Source organism: Drosophila nasuta, chromosome X, assembly GCF_023558535.2.
Source record: "Drosophila nasuta strain 15112-1781.00 chromosome X, ASM2355853v1, whole genome shotgun sequence".
Taxonomy (NCBI): Eukaryota; Metazoa; Arthropoda; class Insecta; order Diptera; family Drosophilidae; genus Drosophila; species Drosophila nasuta.
Window position 1 is genome coordinate 32,310,735 of NC_083459.1, and position 19,407 is coordinate 32,330,141.

General features: G+C 38.4%; 2 protein-coding genes across 2 annotated transcripts; both read left to right on the top strand.

Moving 5' to 3' along the window:
• The first annotated feature begins 246 nt into the window (after positions 1–246).
• LOC132796331 (SET domain-containing protein SmydA-8) lies at positions 247–6,639 on the top strand. Its single transcript, XM_060807471.1, has 2 exons — positions 247–1,406; positions 5,871–6,639. The coding sequence occupies exons 1-2, from the start codon at positions 555–557 to the stop codon at positions 6,462–6,464; spliced, it is 1,446 nt and encodes a 481-aa protein (XP_060663454.1). The 5' UTR covers positions 247–554; the 3' UTR covers positions 6,465–6,639.
• Positions 6,640–12,485: 5,846 nt separating this feature from the next.
• On the top strand, positions 12,486–19,224 carry LOC132795819 (dihydropyrimidine dehydrogenase [NADP(+)]). Its single transcript, XM_060806727.1, has 6 exons — positions 12,486–12,659; positions 15,013–15,130; positions 15,880–16,635; positions 16,697–18,754; positions 18,836–18,993; positions 19,060–19,224. The coding sequence occupies exons 2-6, from the start codon at positions 15,086–15,088 to the stop codon at positions 19,148–19,150; spliced, it is 3,108 nt and encodes a 1,035-aa protein (XP_060662710.1). The 5' UTR covers positions 12,486–12,659; positions 15,013–15,085; the 3' UTR covers positions 19,151–19,224.
• The last annotated feature ends 183 nt before the right edge of the window (positions 19,225–19,407 follow it).

Genomic DNA, 19,407 nt, shown 5'->3' on the forward strand with positions numbered 1-19,407 from the left:
ATTATTAGCGTTATTAGCGATCTTCAATGATGGGAAAGAACTTTTCTTCGCATTTTCTTCGCCGCCGCAGCACGTTCGTCTCACCTCACCTCCCCCCGCCACGCCACGCCACGCCTCGCAACGTCGCTTCGTCGTCGTCGTCGTCGTCTGGCAAGCAGCCGAAATGCCAAATGAATTTTCGGCTCTTGTGCGAAAACATTTTCCGACATTTTCCGACATAAAAATCATGTAAAACTGGAAAACGGCGACAGTTTGCAAACGGCAGCCGCGAAATACGCGCCAACCAAAAAAACTTAAATAATAAAAAGAAAAGAACTCTACAAAATTCCCCCAAAAAAGAAAACTTTTTAAAAATTTTAAAGTGCGATTCCAAATTAATTGAACTGACTTTTGAGACTGAATATTGAAACTGTGTTTTGTTTTTTTTCTTGTTGTTTGTGAACTGTGAGTGTGTGTGTGTGTGTTCGTGTGCGTGTGTGTGTCCTTAAACACTCTCAAGGCTGTGCATAAAGTTCGATTCGTTTCGTTTCGTTTCGATTTGAAGTTGAAGCAAAATGATTTGCCCGAAGCGCACATCGGAGTTGCTGGATCTGCATCTGGCGCCGTTCAAGGACAAGGATCCCGCCTGGGAGGTGGGCGTATCGAAGATCGCCGGACGCGGAGTGATGGCCACTCGACATCTGAAGCGTGGCGAGATCATCTTTCAGGATAGTCCGCTCCTCATTGGATTGGCTGCCCACGAGGAGGATTCGCTGAACTCGTGCAGCGTGTGCTTCAAAGTGCTGCCGGATACGAGATTCATGTGCCGTCAGGGCTGCGGTTTGCCCGTCTGCAGTCTGTGCTCGAAGAAGAAACAGCACAAGTCCGATTGCGATATGTTCAAGTCGTGGGGCCCCAACGAACCGGATGTGGCCAATTCCGTGATCATTCGTTTGCTATGCGTTGCGCGTGCCATCAATTTGTCGAAAGATCAACGCGATTTAATCTATTGCCTGCAGGCCAATTTGGACAACAATCATCGCACCGAAGTCCGCAATGCGGCCAAATGCTTTAAGAATTTCCCCACCGACAAGAAGCTGGTGGAGATCATGAATCGCACCGTCGCCGTGTTGCGTACGAATGGCTTCGATAAGACAACGGACCGGACGACGGACAATCAGGAGTTCAACTATCGCGCCCTCTATCCCCTGTTTGGTGTGATGAATCACGATTGCATTCCCAATTCGTACTACACCTTCGATGAGAAGACCAACAATATGATCGTGCGTGCCGCTGTCGATATCCTCGAGGGCGAGGAGATAACCACAACCTATACGAAACTCTTCACCGGCAACATTGCGCGACATCTCTTCCTCAAGATGAAGAAGGGCTTCACTTGCAAGTGTCCACGCTGCTCCGATTCAACGGTAAGAAAAGAGTGCTGCACATTTGAATATGTTTCTTGTTATTAGCTTGAAGATTTACATTCACTCAAACATTGAACTAGGGAATAGTTTGTATTCTCCAAGAAGAACCTTAAATATTTAAAATTGGAATCGATTTATAGCTATAGCTAACAAAGCAGTAATTTACTTTTACTTTTAAAATACGTTTTAGTAGAAAGTGTATTTTAAAAGTAAAAAGATTAGAAATTTGATTACAATTCAATATTGAATGCATTTAATAATGAAAAAGTATTCTTACTATTCAAAACGAAATCAAACGTATAAAATAATAATTTTTGATATTCAACATTGATTGAATTTTAAGAGTGATAAAATATAAATTTTTGATATTCCATATTGAATGTATTTTAAATGGGAAAATTAACAATTTTTTAATTCGAAATAAAGCTGTTAAAATAATATTTGATATTCAATATTGAATAAATTTCAAAATAGAAAAGTTAGAAATTCTTCAGAACGTAGTCAAACGAATAAAATAAGAATTTTTGTATTTTAAAAATGGAAAGCTTAGAAATTCTTTTATACGACAATAAGTATTTAGTTAGTTGGTAATTTTTCAAATTATAATTTTTGATTCAATATTGAACTAATTTCAAAAATGAAAAGATTTAAAAAATTTTAATACGAAATGAAGCTGATTTTGATTGAATTTTAAAAATGGAAAAATAAGAAATATTTTGAAACGAAGTTAAACGGAAGGAATAATAATTTTTGCTATGCAATTTTAGCTGTTGAAGCAAAGCAAGTAATTATATTTAAATATAATTTTCGAAATAGGAAAAGTGATTAAACTTTTCGTTGGATTTAAAGAAATAAGGGATCAAGACAGAAAGAATATGCAGAAAGAAGTTGTAAAATCAAGATTTTGGTCCAAATACTAAGAATTTTGGACAAAAATGCGTCAATAACTAGAAAATTTGAAGGTTAGGAAACACAGCATGATTTCTAGAACTAAGCTATGACCGAAAACAGTCAAATCTAGATAAAAAATATCGTAGGAATTTCGATGGATTACAGAATTTTGTAAGCTATGTATATGTAGAATTTTTGCTCTTATTTTGAAAATTTGGCATTTTTTAGACTAATGTTCTTAGTGAACTTATTTGAAGAACACAATTTAAAAATTAAGACGAATGTTCTCGATTAGAACTTGTTTTTTTTAGTGTAGAAGTAGAAATTGGTAAATGGAGTTATGACAATTTTCGCCTCTGTACGATGTACAATCAGACATTTAGTTTCTACACAGATCTTAAGATTCTGAATGCTTCAGCTGAACAAATGGATTATTTAAGAGGAGAGAGGGTATCTCCATCAGTCAGTGTGCAACGATTTATGGGATCGTTTTGCTAGTTAAGACACAAATTGCAAATGCAACAATTACTTTACTTTTCGGGCACACTGTTTTGACTTTTGATTGAGTGTGGAGAGCGATCCCCAAAGATTGCGATTGCGATTTGGATTGTGTGTGATTGCGAGAGATTTCAACAGAATATCTCATCTCAATCGATGGGCAATTGTGATGAAGGTGTCGATTGATTCCAGCAGCTGTATAAACTACTTTACCACTTGTTCGACTACAAGTCTGTGTGTGTGTGTGTGTTTGTTTTGATAGTGTGCACATATCGAAAGTGAGGTGAATGGAATGAATTGGGCATCTTATTTGCATGGAACTTACGATCCATCAAAGACAACAATCTTCCATTCCAAATACTATACAAATACAAATGTAATTGTAGTTGTAGTTGTAGTTTAGTTATTTCTCTTGAATTTTCTGTCTTTTCGAGTCTTCGCTTCGAGCAGCACAAAACAATGAAAATGCACATTAAGGATTTCCTGTGCCCATCGCAGTTCATCCGGCAATTAAACACACACAATGTTTTTGTTGCTGTTATTGTTATTTGCTGTTGCTGTTGCTGTTGATGATGTCGATGTTGATGTTGTTGATGTTGTTATTATTTTTGTTGGCCGTTGTGGTCATAAATTGCGCGCAGCTTCCAGGCGCAGCAGCAACAAGTGGCAAAAATTGCAAAACGCGCGCGCAAAAACAACACAAAAATATCAACAACAACAACAACAATAACAACAACAACGCCACACACACACACACACAGAACACTACACAAATGTGAGTGTGTGTTTATTTTTAACAACAACGCAAAGGCAATTCAATTAAATCACAAATAAATATGTATTTCGATACGCTTTCAACTTGCATAAATATCTCAAATAGAATTTCGCATGCCTCCAAAATCTGTATCTGTATCTGTATCTTTGCAGTCGTGCGATTCAAGTTTAATATATTTCAATCGATTAATACTATCGATATTTTGAAAGTCAGTTTAAGTTAATTACAAGTCGAAATCTTTGAATTATTACCTCTCTTACCACTCTTTTCGCACTTCACTCAATCGAAAGACCCTCGCCATGTTCCGTTACTATCGATTAATACTATCGATATAAGCAAATTTAAAATGGTCGAAACTTTTGAAATATGTATTACTTATTACATATTTTTTGTTTATGGATAAAAACAGCGGTATATCTTCAAAATGAAAGTAAAGACCTGAAACAGAATTTGATATGCCTACAAAATTTGAATCTGTATATCATTGCAGATTTTTATCTCTACAACTTTCATATATCTTAATGATAACGATCGGCAATCATTAAAAATTGTCCCATTTACCACTGCGCTCAATCGAATAAAGTTTAAAATGTTACTATCGATTAATACTATCGATATTTTAAAAATAGTCGAAACCCTTGAATTAATACGTGTTGTTAGCCATATTTTTTGTTAAGGATCAAAATAACTTTGTGATTTTTTTCTTCATAATAAAAGTAAATATCTTAATTAGAATTTCGCGTGCCTCCAAAATCTGTATCGGTATATATAATATTTGCAGTCTTCCACCACTTTTAGATAGCTACTATATATGATGATGATCGACAGTCATCAAAATTGGTCCCCTTTGCCATTTCGATCAGCCACTGTGCTCAATCTCAATCGAATGGCCCTCGCCTTGTCGCGCGCGTTTTATGACTTTTCATTTTTTTATTGGCATTTCTCAGATACACAGCCAGCTACAGCTACAGCTAGAGATCTTCTCTCTAATTTTTGTTTTCTTGGCCATGGTCAGAGAGATAGAAAGCGTGTGGTTTGATTTGACATTCGTTCTGTTCTGTTTACTGTTGGCTCCTCGATATCATTAAAAGCTATTTAAGTGCCACCGAAATAATTGCCAGCATCTTCATCATGGCGCTTAAGTACATCATTTGTCAACAGGCAAACTGCTGTTGCCTTAGATTTGGTGCCCAAAAAGGCTGCGTGGGTGCGAGAAAGACCTCAAGTTCATCTTCGGTTCACTGAACTTGCAATTAAATGTTTTAGGGTCCCGCTAGAGATGAGTCACATGATAAACTATCGATTGTGCTTGAAACTATCGTATTTGGTAAATTAAAAAAAACAAACGCAACATTAAAGGACTTTGAAACGACGCTTTAAATTATTCTGTCAAAAGTAAACGCCATGAATATATATTTCATTTTTATGACAAATATTAATAATGTTTTTCATTATTAACTGTTTTCGGAAAAAATATAGACCTAATATAAATGATATAATATTTAAATGTGAGTCAATTGTACAGTGTACCACAGATTTAACATATAAAGTGGCAGCACTTGAATGACAAGTGGGCAGCGTTATAGCCTTAAGTCAGACAGACATTAAAGTTAGAGAATTTGAGGCAATTGACAACACCGAGTGTCGACGCCAAAGTATTTATCGTGCACTTGCCAAGGCACTTAAACTGTTCAGATGCATATAGTCGATATATGCGAAGCAGTTGCTGGGAAAATAAACGCAACCATAATTCAAAGCATTGTACACAATTAATTTATTACTGTCGTACTTTTCGTTGAAATTTATGGCTTGCAAATTAGCCGAAATATTCCAATATCTCGTCAGCTCAAAAAAACGGAGAAAAAGGAAAAAAATTGAAGGAATTAAAGAAACGATGACGTGTCTAACCTTCGAAATGGGGGCAGCTAAAGCTTTTGAGATCTTTTCAAATCTCGTCGATCGGTTTTGGCATTTTTGGATATTTTTCAGATCTCGAAATGATCTCTCGCTCGCTCTCTCTTTCTCTCTCTCTCCTTGTCTCTCCATACAATTCGTTAATAAGAATCACCATGTTTTTATGTGTCAATTTATTTATGATCTGCATAGAAACGTATACATATAAATTTGAGTTAGCTCTGATATACTTATAGATAGATGGATAGATATGTATCTCTGTGGCGTATTTTTAGCGCATCTGTTCAAGCAGGAATGTTAGAAATTTGTTTGCCTTAGCGAACCATGAACCATTTGAAGTGACTTCCTACTAATCCGTTTGAAATCTCTCACATTGATGATTGCAGGAGAAAGGCGCCTTCATATCGGGTCTCTACTGTCGCGACACCAATTGCACGGGTCTCGTGGTCCCGGAGATAACGGGACTGCCGCATCCCAATTGGAATTGTTTGGTGTGCAAGCAGAAATCGACGCATGCTCAGATGATGAAGTCACAGGATTTCGCAAGCGGTGCCATCAATGCCAAGGCCAATTCGAATTCGTTGCGTACGCTGGTGCATTATTTGAACGAGAAGAGCGACAGCTTCATACCGAACAGCAATTATGTGGTGATCGATGCCAAGATGAGTGTCCTCAATCGCCTTGCCGTTGGTCGCGAGGATTGCAACGAGGATCTGGAGTCGAGTACGAAGTGGCGCTATTGCCGTGACATCACACAGGTCATGGACAAGCTGGGCTTGGGTGATTCGCTCTTGCGCACACAGCTCGAGACGGTGTTCCGCAAGGAGGAGGAGCGTCGGGCCAAGAAGCAACTGGAGCTCGCCGAGAAGCAGCGTCAACAGGCCGAACTCGAGGCGAAGGCAGCCGAGGCCGATAAATTGCTTGCCGCCTTGGCTGTCGAGGGCGATGCAGCGACCGCTGTTGCTCCAGAGCAGTCCTAAGGAGGATCTGCTCTGTTATCCTGCTATCCTGCTGGGTGCTAATGCTCCCTCTTTTTCCCCAACCCCAATCCCTGCCCCAGCCCCGACAGCAGTTCACTTCTCGTATTTTTTTTTGTGTGTTTGTTTTACGTCGTCTCGTATTTGTATTTATTTATTTATAATCAATTAAAATATATATACATACTCGTACATACTAAAACACTTTGTCTCTTGTTTTCCTTTTCCTTTGAATTCGCATTTCTTTTAAATTGTTTTGTTTTATCTTTGCACCTTGGGAACGCCAGACACGCATTGCTTGCTGGCTGGCTTTAGCATCGATTTGTCAAAACGTTTTCTAATCCCAATGTCAGCGAAAGTTTCTTTATGAATATTGTGATAATTCTTAGTTCGCTATACCCTGCATACATTTCGAAAATGGGGTATATTTAGTGGATAGTAGGCAAGTAACAGGCAGTAAATGTTACTATCGATTAATACTATCGATATGTTCTGCAAGTTGTAATTGGTTCTACTCTATGGGAAACTCATTTGAAGTTAATGTACAAGAATATTAAAAATGGTGGCACTAAAATATATCACAAGTTAAAGTCGTACTATCGATTAATACTATCGATATTTTTTAAGATTTGTAATTCGTGGTACTATGGAAAACTCATTAAAAATAGTGGCGCTAAATTGTATCACAAGTTAAAGTCGTACTATCGAGTAATACTATCGATATTTTCTAAGAGTTGTAATTGGTTTTATTGAATGGAAAAGTTAGTTTGTGTGTTTATATAGAAGTAAATTAAAAACGATTGAAAAGGAACTAAATTGTAACGATCTTATGTTTAAAAATCCTGCTATCGATGAATACTTTCGATATTTTGGAAAAGTCAATATGAAAAGAGTATAAATCATAGGTTGTGTAAAAGTAAATTAAAGACTGAAAACGCTCAATTGAACAAGAGTAAGGTTTAAAATCATACTATCATTATTTTGGAAAAGTCAATTTAAATAAATATATAAATCGTAGCAATGTTTAAATTATTAGTTGTTTTGTATATTTGTTGTTTACCGATCAAAATAGCGTTATTTCTTGAGTCAGTAAATGCTTTCAACTCCCACTTCAGTATTCTGATTTCAAAATATTCCTCATTTCTGAATATCAAGTGCTTTCGTTTTGTTCTACATAACATATAATGATAATCTCATGTGACTAAACATATCAATTGCAGGGCATTTCCTCGTCGATAGTTTGTGAAATCGCGAAAAAAATGAGAAATTTTCAAGTTTTCAGAAATTCATTTCTCGCATTTAGATTTTCATTTGATTTGTTAACATTTGTTTTATTTGCCATAAAAAGTTGCAGGCCGTTAAAAAGTTGGCGGCCGCATCTATTTTCGGGTCGCCAACGACGACGACGACGGCCCCCGTTTATAATGCGGTATACTGTACTACTATACTATATTTATACCTCTGTGCATCATACACAATCTGCGGCTAAGCCAACCGACAACAACACACACACGCACACCCACACAAAATATTACAAACACACACACACACCACACAGAGTACACTTTGGTTGCAACGTGTAATAAATATTTGCTACGCTGGCTTAAATATTATTTTTGTTTTTAGTTCATCTTGCTCGACTAAATTGCCCATTAAAATGAAATTTCTTTTTGGCTAGAATTAAAATATGGGAATTACACGATTATTTTATGCTAAATCTGGCAGCTTTATGGCTAAATTAATTCGTAATCACATTAAGATCACACACAATATCCTTGCAGCAGATGCAATGATCAAAAGTTCAATAATGGAATGAAATTTCTGAAACAATTAAGATTCATCTTGAAGCAGTTAGTTGTAATACATTTATGTACTACACCAAACAAGCAAAATATATAATTAAATACTTTCGTATTTTATTTTTATAAGTACTTCTTTAGATCAGAATATGTGGAGCCGAACTTCTTAACTTTAAAGTCGATAACAGTTCGAATCGATATTTATATATTAAATGCTTATTATATAAAGGAATTTCCAAAATTAAGATTAGGCAATCAATCGAGTAATAAATTTAAATATAATGAAGAATGGAATTTATAATAATAATAAAATTCCTTATTCACAGAGCGACTAAGAATATTGAATCGACGATTGATTGCAATTTTAAATGATGTTTAAGAAGAAAACTCGAAATGTTTAATTGTCTACAATATTGATTTGCAAAAACATTCCAAAGATAAGAGGTAGATAGTACATAAAACACACTATCACACATACATATATGTAGAAGCGATTATATTTATATCTCTCTCTTGTTGAACACGACTATTTACAGCCCATTGTAATAGATTTCGCCCTACATTACGCAGTGATAAAATGATAATGTTCGTACTTGAGCTGTCATATCAAAGCTCATTGTGGATTAGTCTTGGTTAAGCGATGGCTTCTCATTAATCAACTGCCCGAAGAGCAATGTGAACCAATTTGCTCGGCCTTCCCCCTCAACACATTTGCTGTTTAGGCTAAAAGCAATTTGTGATTAGGCAGCATGTGCGACAATGTTCTGGAGGAGACGCGCAGGCGGGCAGAAGATGGAGAACAGAGGACAGTGGACAGTGGACAGACATGCCTTAGAAGATGACGATGATGATCAGAATGGCGGTTGGGTTGTTGCTTGATGATCAAAAAGATTGGCGCGATGCGTGTACACACAGGTTGATAGATATTGTATCTATGAAGAGATCTAGATACATATATCTAGGTAATATAGATAGATAGATACACGCACACAATTCTAGATTGTGCAGATCGTCATTCTATATGTGGCATAATTTATTGCAATTTTTATTATAGTTTTATTTACGATTTCGAAGCTCTCAAATTTGTTTGGCGGCTGCTCTGATTTTCGTCCTGTTGTTGTTGATGTTATTGCTTTTGTTATAGCAAATATTTATGGCAGTTTATTGTTTTTTGGTGCCTGCGCAGATTTTGATGTGATTATAAGGCATACGAGTATATCTCTTCGCATATTTTAATTGCCCACGGCAATATATTATAGTACTTCAAGAACTGTTGACACAATCTTTTCGTTTTTTTCTTCACGTTTTTTTTTATGCATATTTGAGTCGCCTTTTTATGTGCTCGACTCATCGGCAATCGTATTTTGATTTTCAGCATGTATTTATTTATAAATATACCTACAGATTATAAAGGAACATTCCAATCCCCATCTCGAGACTAATGAAGCACCACAAATTTAGCACAAATATTACAAATTGCGATGCCACTTTTTGTAAAAAAAAAAGCTGAGAAGTCTCTAAATTTGTTTACCCGCTACTCATTGGGTAGAAGGGTATTATAACTTTGTGCCACCATGAAACAGGCAGAGGGAGGTATCTCCTATATATATAATATATTCTTGATCAGCGTCCGTCTGACCGTCTGTCTGTCCGTTCGTATGAACAACCAGATCTCAGAGACTATAAAAGATAGAGCTATAATTTTTGTTGACAGCACTTTTTATGTTTGCACGTAGATCAAGTTTGTTTCATACTTCGCCACGCCCACTTTCGCTTGCGCACATCGATAAAAATCGAGTACAAATTGTAGAAGTTAGTTAAGAAATACGTCTACTTGCTACGGGCTTTATTGTGGTATATTATGCATTCTATGATACTATATTTTGAATGTAACATTATGTCAATATACCAAATATAGTACATGATATATTTTAAGTATGTTTGCAGTATACTCAACTCTGGTATATTTTGCACGTCATGGTATACTATATATCAAAACACCAAATATAACTAATGGTATATTTTTAGTATTTTTGTGTTTTGCTTTAATCAAAATGAGCAGCGGGTATGTCACAGTCGAGCACACTCAATTTTATCTTTGTTACCAGGTAATTTAAATAAACTTAGATTTTTGAAAAATGAATTTGCACGTCTTCAATCGGTAAACTTAACTGCCGACTACAATTTTAATTTAATAATAATAAATAGCTTGCTTATTTGGACAACGCCTTCCTCCAAAGTAAAGTAGCCAAAAGTAATGGCATACTTTGACAGCTAATAACGAGAAACAGATGGCGCCACTGAGTACTGAGCAGGTTATATGCTTTATTTAATTATGTGCTAAGCCATTAAAGCACAAATGATAATTAATGTGATGGTCTGCATTGTATAGTTGCTGTGACATAGGATCGACGTTCGGATCGATCGATCGACCGGCAAAAGGGAAACGGAAATCATTGTTGAAATATTCATGAAGCGAAACATTTTGTTTATTATTGTTTGAATTTTTGTTGTAATTTATTTTCGACACGGTTGCATGCTAACTAATCGCAAGCGTTAAGTACGCGTAGTATGTACATACATATGTACAATATACATACATATGTATGTATGTATAATAATGAAATGCGCATTTTACGGTTTGATTTACTTCTCATGGCCGAACCGCATGTAATTTATGCCTTCTTAATGAACATGGCCAATACCAATACCACCGAGAAAGTGCCCATAAATATTTGGCATTAGCTGCTGTTGCTGCTGTTGCCGGTGGGTGGGCCACAATTTCACATTCCAGTGCAGTGTACTTAAAAACTGCAACGATCTCTGCATGATCTACATTAAATACTATATGTATGTGTGCATACACATACTAACATATATGATACATACATTGTTTGTCCTCTAAATTGACATTTGAAATGGGCAATTTTTCACATTAAGCTTTCAGTAGTGCTTCCTTCCGCTGACATTCGAATTTTGGGTAATTCCGTAAATTATATTGCAAGTACAATTTGATTTTGAAAACGTATCAATAATCGGATTTATCTCAGCCACATTGTAAATGTAATAAAAGCAAACTGTTCTTAGAATTTTGTCAAATGCATCATTTACTATTTCTTTCTTGAAGAATTTCTAATACTTGATCGTAAAAATTATGTTCTTGTGAAACAAAGTTGTTATGGCTACAATTTCTATCAATTCACATATACACAATAATTTTATAACATATCACTCTCTACTCTGCGATTCTCCAATTGTTAATTTGACGAATTCATTTGAAATTTACTTTTTTTTTTTTTGCTCGTTATGAGCTTTTCCTAGATAAGACATCAGACAAGCTATATAGTATTCATCACTAACAATCGTAAAATATCTGTATTCGAACAAGAAAATAAAACTTTAACTTTAACTTCAACTTCAACTTTAACTTTAAATTTAACTTTAACTGAACAATTTAAATTAACTAGTGCATATGCAACTCCTTCTCAGAGATTCTCAAATTGAAAAAGTAATAAATGACAGATAATTATGCCTGTTGCATTTCATAGCAACAAATGCACATGATATAAGATTTTAATCCCAATACCAAGCCTAACGCTTTTGCAGCCAGTGCTTTAGTAATAGTGTTAGTGTTAATTTTAGGAATAGTTAACCTTTGTAAATAAATAAGATTTTGATTGAAAATATAACTTAAAAATATAAATAAATTGCGGCCGTGAATCAACTGAAATTTTGATTTGAATTAAAGTTTAAACGAAAAACAATGTAAATTTAACAGTCTGGTCACACTACTTTTGCAATTAAGCGTTAAGCGCTGCCGGACCAGCAGAGAATTTCTTCGTTGAATAGAAGAAACTTGACGAATCTTTTCAAAATGATCTCTACGCTATTTGAACGAAAGATTGGCGCGCACTGCAAGCTCAAGCAAATGCATAGCAAAAGCTTTGAAGCATTGCAAAGCTTTGCAGCATTATCGATATTGCGATCATTTACGATCACAAATACAAATACAAATACTAAGACCAGAGCAAATATTTTGCTCCATATTTGTTTGTCTAGGGCTGTATGTGTATCTAATGTATGTGTGTGTGTGCGTAGATAACCGTATATTGAATGCCGACGTCGACGTCGACGTCGACGTTGACGGCGACGCCCAATCAACATCAACGTTTCCATAGTTTTCAACAAAGCGTTTCTAACGCAAAAATCATTTGGAATTGTGCGTTTCCAGTGTGAAGACCGATTTCTGTTTTCCGTTTGAATTCGTGCAAAATAATCGTAATCAAAACAACGACACAAAACTAGTTTTTTTCTGTTACAACTACTTTGGACTTTTTTTATTTTCCGAGTGCACAAGTGCAAAGAATCGCTAAAAAAAAAAATCGAATCTAGCATAAAGGTTTGTTCTTTCAACTAATCAATTAAAATTGACCGCAACCCAGAAAAATAAAACGAAATTGTTCAATCAATTAACATGAATATTTTATGTTCGTTAAGTGTTAGACCAGAATTGTTGAACATTTTTCAACCGGTGGCCGCAAAAAATAAAAATAAAATGAATATGAATATGAATTTTGAATTCATAATCGTATTATTATCATATTAGCATACTAGTCTGTGATACTTTGTGTGAGGTACGAAAGACTCTCGATGTCGCAACACAACAATCGCATCGCAATCGAGAACTAGCAACGAAATCGAAAATGAAACTTGAAATTCGAATATATATTGATAGAGCTGATGCTGATAATGGGCGTCTTTGCTAAAAGTTTAAATGTTCAGCTGATGTTGATAATGATGCTGCTGCTGCTGGCTGTTGTTTTCAATTACAGTGAAGCATCGCAAAAGAGTACACGAAGCTTAAAGCATTCATAATTTAGTGTCAAAAGCTTTCTTCTAAATTAATCCTATCGAAGCTTTCGCGATGTTGCCAATCTTCATTGTGTATCAGTTATCTATTTATTATATTAAATCTAGTATTGAATACTAAATTTAATAGAAAAGAGAGTACTGGCTGCTGGGGCCTTCGACTCAATTATGTATCAGTTGCTGTTAAAAGCTCTTCCAAATTAATCCTATTGAAACTTTCGCAATGTTGCCACTCTTCACTGTAGTTAGTGATGTGAAATGACGTCGCACTATAGCGCACCTCCTCAATCCCCTTTAATCTATCTATCTAGTCGTAACAAACAATAATATGTTTTGATTCATGAGCTGCTAAGTCTCTTAATTTATTTATTTTTTTATTTATGGGGGTTGCACGTGGAGCATTACGATTACAAAATCAACAATGAAAGCAAGCAAGTGTCTGTTAACATTCTGATGTGATAATATTCCTGGCACTTGCATTATACACTTCATATTGCATTCTACTTAAGTGGAAAGGTATCGCACACAAGTCGTCTATCCATCCACTTAGTGTGTCTTATCAATTGAGGAAGTTTTGCTTTTCATGACCTATCCAAAAAAAGAGCACCCATCATATAAAGAAAACAAAGAAAATTCTAAAAGAAATAATAAATGATTCATGCAAACATAAGCAACATTTAGCGGTAAACATCATTAATTGATCTTTATAGAAAGCGAGTTATCTATATTCGACGCTAGATTAAAAAGAGTTTGCAAAACAGTTCTCAGAATAAGAAAGTAATTAAAGATAAGCGCAAATAGTTAAATTTTGATAAAGTGTATCACAATAGCATATAAATTGCTAATGCAATTTAGTCCCATGAAATGCTACAAACAGATTGAACAATCTTAAATAAAGATCATAAGTCATAGTTCAAGATAAGATATTTAGTTTGGAATAGAGAAAACCAATAACAAGTTAAGAGATGTTTGATTGAAAATAAAAAAGGAAAAAAAGTGAGTTAGAAATAAAGTAAATTGGCAAAACAATAGGATTAAAAGAAATGAAGTAAAGTAGAACAAATAATAAGAATAAAAGCAATAAAGTAAAGTAGTAAAATAATAAGAATAGAAGAAATTAAGTAAACTAATAAAGCAATAAGAATAAAAGAACTAAAGTAAAGCAGCAAAACAATAAGAATAAAAGAAAGTAAATAAGCAAAACAATAGGAATAAAAAAAATACTATAAATTAACAATGAAAGTATTCGCGATAAGAGAAGAGTATTCGCAGTTCGTTGCGAAGACAATTGCAGGTGGCGCTATTATTTATGGGGGGTTTGGTGGACACACACATACACACACACACAGTAGAAGGAGGCATAAAAAGTTTATTAAAAGACGTGGCACACACACACACACAGACAGAAAACACACAATCTTTATTAACCTTGACAGTTAAATGATAAGACGACGCTTCAAAAACATATGGGCACAGCTAACATATGCGTATGCCTTACCCTCAACCCAAAAAAATGAGAAAAAAAACAAACTATATACGCAATAAATACATACACACATATTTAGTCTCGTAAACTTATATGTATTAAGTATTTGTGGTGTCTATATATGCACATAGATACAACAAATAATTGGTTGGCAAGCGCCGCCACAGGGCGAACTCTAGAAACGCGTTAATCTTTCAAGTGTTCCGAGCATCGGACCATGCCAGTTCGATGATAACACAACTGAATACATACTGTACTATAAGACCCCTAGCCGCGATTAGATCTGCTCCATATACACATTATATACTACATCGCACATCAGCAACTGTGATACTGTGACGACCAACCAACTATCAGTCGCATTTAATAATCGAAATCTCTTAATACTCGTCAACAGATCGCATTCAAGAAAATAAAATAAGGAAGCCAAGTCCAGTCAATCACCCCAAACATCCCAAAACAGCCTGAAGATGAGTCCACCGGCCTTGCTGAGCAAAGACACGCCCGACATTGAGGTAGGTCCAATTGCCATTAACTACACTGCGCAAAATGAATGCTATACAAGTACAGGCAACATTTTCAAATAAATATAAGAACCGAACTAAACTGACAGAAGAGATTGAAAGCTTATTGAAAGTTGTAAATAACTTTAAAGTGGAAACTTTGCTATAACAGCTGACAATACTATTTGATTATTATCCAAATACCAAATACCAATTGCCATTAACTACACTGTGCAAAATTATTGTCATTTTAACATAAATAAAAGAAGTGAACTAAACTGACAAAAGAGAAAGAAAGATTATTGAAAGTGGCAAACAACATAAAATAAATGAAAGTGAAAAAAAAAGTAAAGAAAAGTGCTATGATAATACTCTTTGATTACTATGAAAACCCAAACTATATCTAAATATTTACACAAATGTTTAGATATTAATACCTCTTAATGTTTCATACCTGCACAATTATGAAATACAAGTAATTAGCAGCTGTTTAAACGATCAACTTTTCATGTAATGAATTCTATAAACATGGAAAGAGTTTCTTATAAACTTAATTTCCGATTGCGAATTTCTATGGAATATAGTAAACCGATCTTACTAGAATTCACATATATATTAGCTGTAGTAAAATGCAACATCGGCTTAAAGTTTTGTAAATTTAGCTTTAATATTGAGGAAATAATTACAAACGCAATAAGCGGACAGACGGAACGACGGAATTAATTGAATGCAAATTTACCTTTTCGTCTTTCCTTGTGCAGGATCTGTTGGCACTGAATCCTCGCGTGAAGACGCATTGCAGTGTGGTGCCCACGAAGCAGACGAAGGAGAACAAGAAGCACTGGAAGCGCAATGCGGATCATATGGCTGCGCCCTGCACCACGTTGGCCAACAACTTTGAGGACATTAAGCACACAACGTTGTCGGAACGCGGCGCTCTCGAGGAGGCGTCCCGTTGCCTCAAGTGCGCGGACGCACCGTGCCAGAAATCGTGTCCCACTCAGCTGGACATTAAGCACTTCATTTCGTGCATTGCCAACAAGAATTTCTATGGCGCCGCCAAGGCCATCTTCTCGGACAATCCGCTCGGTTTGACCTGCGGTATGGTTTGTCCCACCTCCGATCTGTGCGTGGGCGGCTGCAATTTGCAGGCATCCGAGGCGGGACCGATTAATATCGGAGGACTGCAGCAATTTGCCACCGATGTGTTCAAGCAGATGGGCGTCCATCAACGGCGTTCGCCTCATCAGCCAAAGCTCGCGCAGCCCAACAAGAAGATTGCCCTGCTGGGCGGCGGACCGGCATCGTTGTCCTGCGCCACATTCCTGGCGCGTTTGGGCTACGAGGACATCACGATCTATGAGCGACGCAGCTATTTGGGTGGCCTCAGCGCCGCTGAGATTCCGCAGTATCGTCTGCCCATCGATGTGGTCAACTTTGAGATTGATCTCGTCAAGGATTTGGGTGTGAAGTTCGAACTAAATCGTGCACTCAGCACCAAGGATTTGACCATCAATGTGAGTGATAATATTGCGAATCCTTCTCTTGCAATCAATCATATTCCATTCTTTTGTTTAGGGTTTGCTGTCGTCGGGACATGATGCTGTCTATGTGGGCATTGGTCTGCCCGAACCCAAGCTGGAGCCGATGTTCAATGGTCTAGACATTGCCGCGGGCTTCTACAGCTCCAAGAACTTTTTGCCGCTGGTCTCCGATGGCTCAAAGCCTGGACTTTGCGCCTGCAAATCCGGCCAGGCTCTGCCCAAGCTCTATGGCAATGTGATTGTCCTAGGCGCCGGTGACACCGCCTTCGATTGCGCCACCTCGGCGCTGCGTTGCGGCGCTCGACGTGTCTTTGTCGTCTTCCGAAAGGGCACAACGGGTGTGCGTGCCGTGCCCGAGGAGGTGGACTTGGCACGCGAAGAACGCTGCGAATTGATGCCTTACTTGAGTCCGCGCAAGGTGATTGTCAAGGATGGCCAGATAACGGCCATGGAGTTCTGTCGCACCGAGCAGAACGATCAGGACGAATGGGTGGAGGATGAGGAGCAAACGGTGCGTTTGAAGGCTAACTTTGTCATCTCTGCCTTCGGTTCGGGACTGCAGGATGTAGAGGTGCGTGATGCCTTGGCTCCTTTGCAATTCCGTTCCGGTTTGCCGGTGGTCGATCGCCAGACCATGCAGAGCAGTGTGCCACAAGTGTTCCTGGGCGGCGATTTGGCTGGCGTGGCCAACACGACCGTCGAGTCGGTCAACGATGGCAAGGTGGCTGCCTGGAGCATTCACTGTCAGCTGCAGGGTTTGCCCCTCGATACGCCAGCGGCTTTGCCACTGTTCTACACCGACATTGATGCCGTCGATATATCTGTGGAGATGTGCGGCCTGAAATTCGAGAATCCCTTCGGCTTGGCCTCCGCACCGCCCACCACAAGTGCGGCTATGATTAGACGCGCCTTCGAGCAGGGCTGGGGATTTGTGGTCACCAAGACATTTGGTCTCGACAAGGATCTGGTGACGAATGTCTCGCCGCGTATTGTGCGCGGCACCACGTCCGGTTATCGCTATGGGCCACAGCAGGGCTGCTTCCTCAACATTGAGCTGATTTCGGAGAAACGTGCTGAGTACTGGTTGCGCTCCATTGGCGAGCTGAAGCGTGACTTTCCCGAGAAGATCATCATTGCCAGCATCATGTGCAGCTACAACGAGGCTGACTGGACGGAGCTGGCCACCGCAGCGGAGAAATCCGGTGCCGATGCGCTCGAGCTGAATTTATCGTGTCCCCATGGCATGGGTGAGAGTGGCATGGGATTGGCTTGCGGCCAGGAGCCGAAGCTTGTCGAGGACATTTCGCGCTGGGTGCGCCGTGCCGTCAAGGTGCCGTTCTTCATCAAACTAACGCCCAACATCACAGACATCACCTCGATTGCGGCGGCCGCTCAGCGCGGTGGCGCCGATGGCGGTTCCGCCATCAATACGGTGCAGGGTCTGATGAGTCTGAAGGCGGATGCCACCGCTTGGCCAGCCATCGGCAAGGAGCAACGTACCACATATGGCGGCGTTTCGGGCAATGCCACGCGTCCCATTGGTTTGCGTGCCGTCTCTGAGATCGCGCGCAAGTTGCCAGGATTCGCTATTCTGGGCATTGGCGGCATCGATTCCGGTGAGGTGGCATTGCAATTTTTGCAGGCGGGCGCCACAGTGCTGCAGATCTGTTCGTCGGTGCAGAATCAAGATTTCACCGTCATCGATGACTATTGCAGCAGCCTGCGGGCGCTGCTCTACCTTAAGGCGAATCCGGCACCAGTCAATGGCGCCTTCTGGGATGGCCAATCGCCGCCAACGCCAGTGCATCAGAAGGGCAAGCCGGTGGTGCATTTGACGGGCGAGGGTAGCAACAAAACATTGGGCTTCTTTGGTCCATACCAAAAGCAGCGCGACATCAAATTGTCGGACTTGCGCAAAAAGCAGGGCGCCTTCTGGGATGCCGAGCAGGCAGCTCAAACAAATGGCGACATCGCTGACAAGCCCAGCAAGGCGGCGCCCAAGGTGGCGGACGTTGTGGGCGCTGCACTGCCACGCATTGGCGCCTATAAGAGTTTGGACAATAAGCAACAGAAGGTGGCGCTCATTAATGACGTGAGTAGTTGTTGTCTCTTTCTTGTACTTACTCTTTTAATTCGTGCAACTGTTGTTGTTCTCTTCTTCGTTCATATGCAGGACATGTGCATCAACTGCGGCAAGTGCTATATGACGTGCGCTGATTCCGGCTATCAGGCCATTGAGTTTGACAAGGACACACACTTGCCACACGTCAACGACGACTGCACCGGCTGCACACTGTGCGTCTCTGTCTGTCCCATCATCGATTGCATACGGTAAAGCAACTTGAAATTTTACCGTTACGTTTTGTTAATGAAAAAAAAAAACATTTTTTCTTGTAGTATGGAGCCCAAGCAAATTCCTCATGTCATCAAGCGCGGATTGGAGCAGAAGACAACATACTACACACATGCCCTTAGCCCAAGTCAATAGATATTGTTGTTTGTACACGTAAAAGCACTCCGAGGTTAATAACTAATAAACAATTTTAGAAGCATTACAAAATACATATATGCCGTTCTTTCTTTCTTCCGTTGTTGTTTTTTAAATCACTTCAAATGTCCTCGATTTGTTATACGAGGAAAATCAATATTTTTGCAGGCAAATAATGAATTTATATAATTTAAACTACAAATTAATGAATCACTTTTTTCTTTAACGCGTTTTTTTCCCCGAAAGAACTTTTTCGA

Excerpts from the sequence above, each read along its gene's own strand:
- LOC132795819 (XM_060806727.1), top strand. The coding sequence starts at position 15,086 with ATGAGTCCACCGGCCTTGCTGAGCAAAGACACGCCCGACATTGAG. Across the intron at positions 15,131-15,879 it reads AAGACACGCCCGACATTGAG|GATCTGTTGGCACTGAATCC; the intron begins GTAGGTCCAATT and ends TTCCTTGTGCAG. Across the intron at positions 18,755-18,835 it reads AGGTGGCGCTCATTAATGAC|GACATGTGCATCAACTGCGG; the intron begins GTGAGTAGTTGT and ends GTTCATATGCAG.
- LOC132796331 (XM_060807471.1), top strand. The coding sequence starts at position 555 with ATGATTTGCCCGAAGCGCACATCGGAGTTGCTGGATCTGCATCTGGCG. Across the intron at positions 1,407-5,870 it reads CACGCTGCTCCGATTCAACG|GAGAAAGGCGCCTTCATATC; the intron begins GTAAGAAAAGAG and ends TGATGATTGCAG.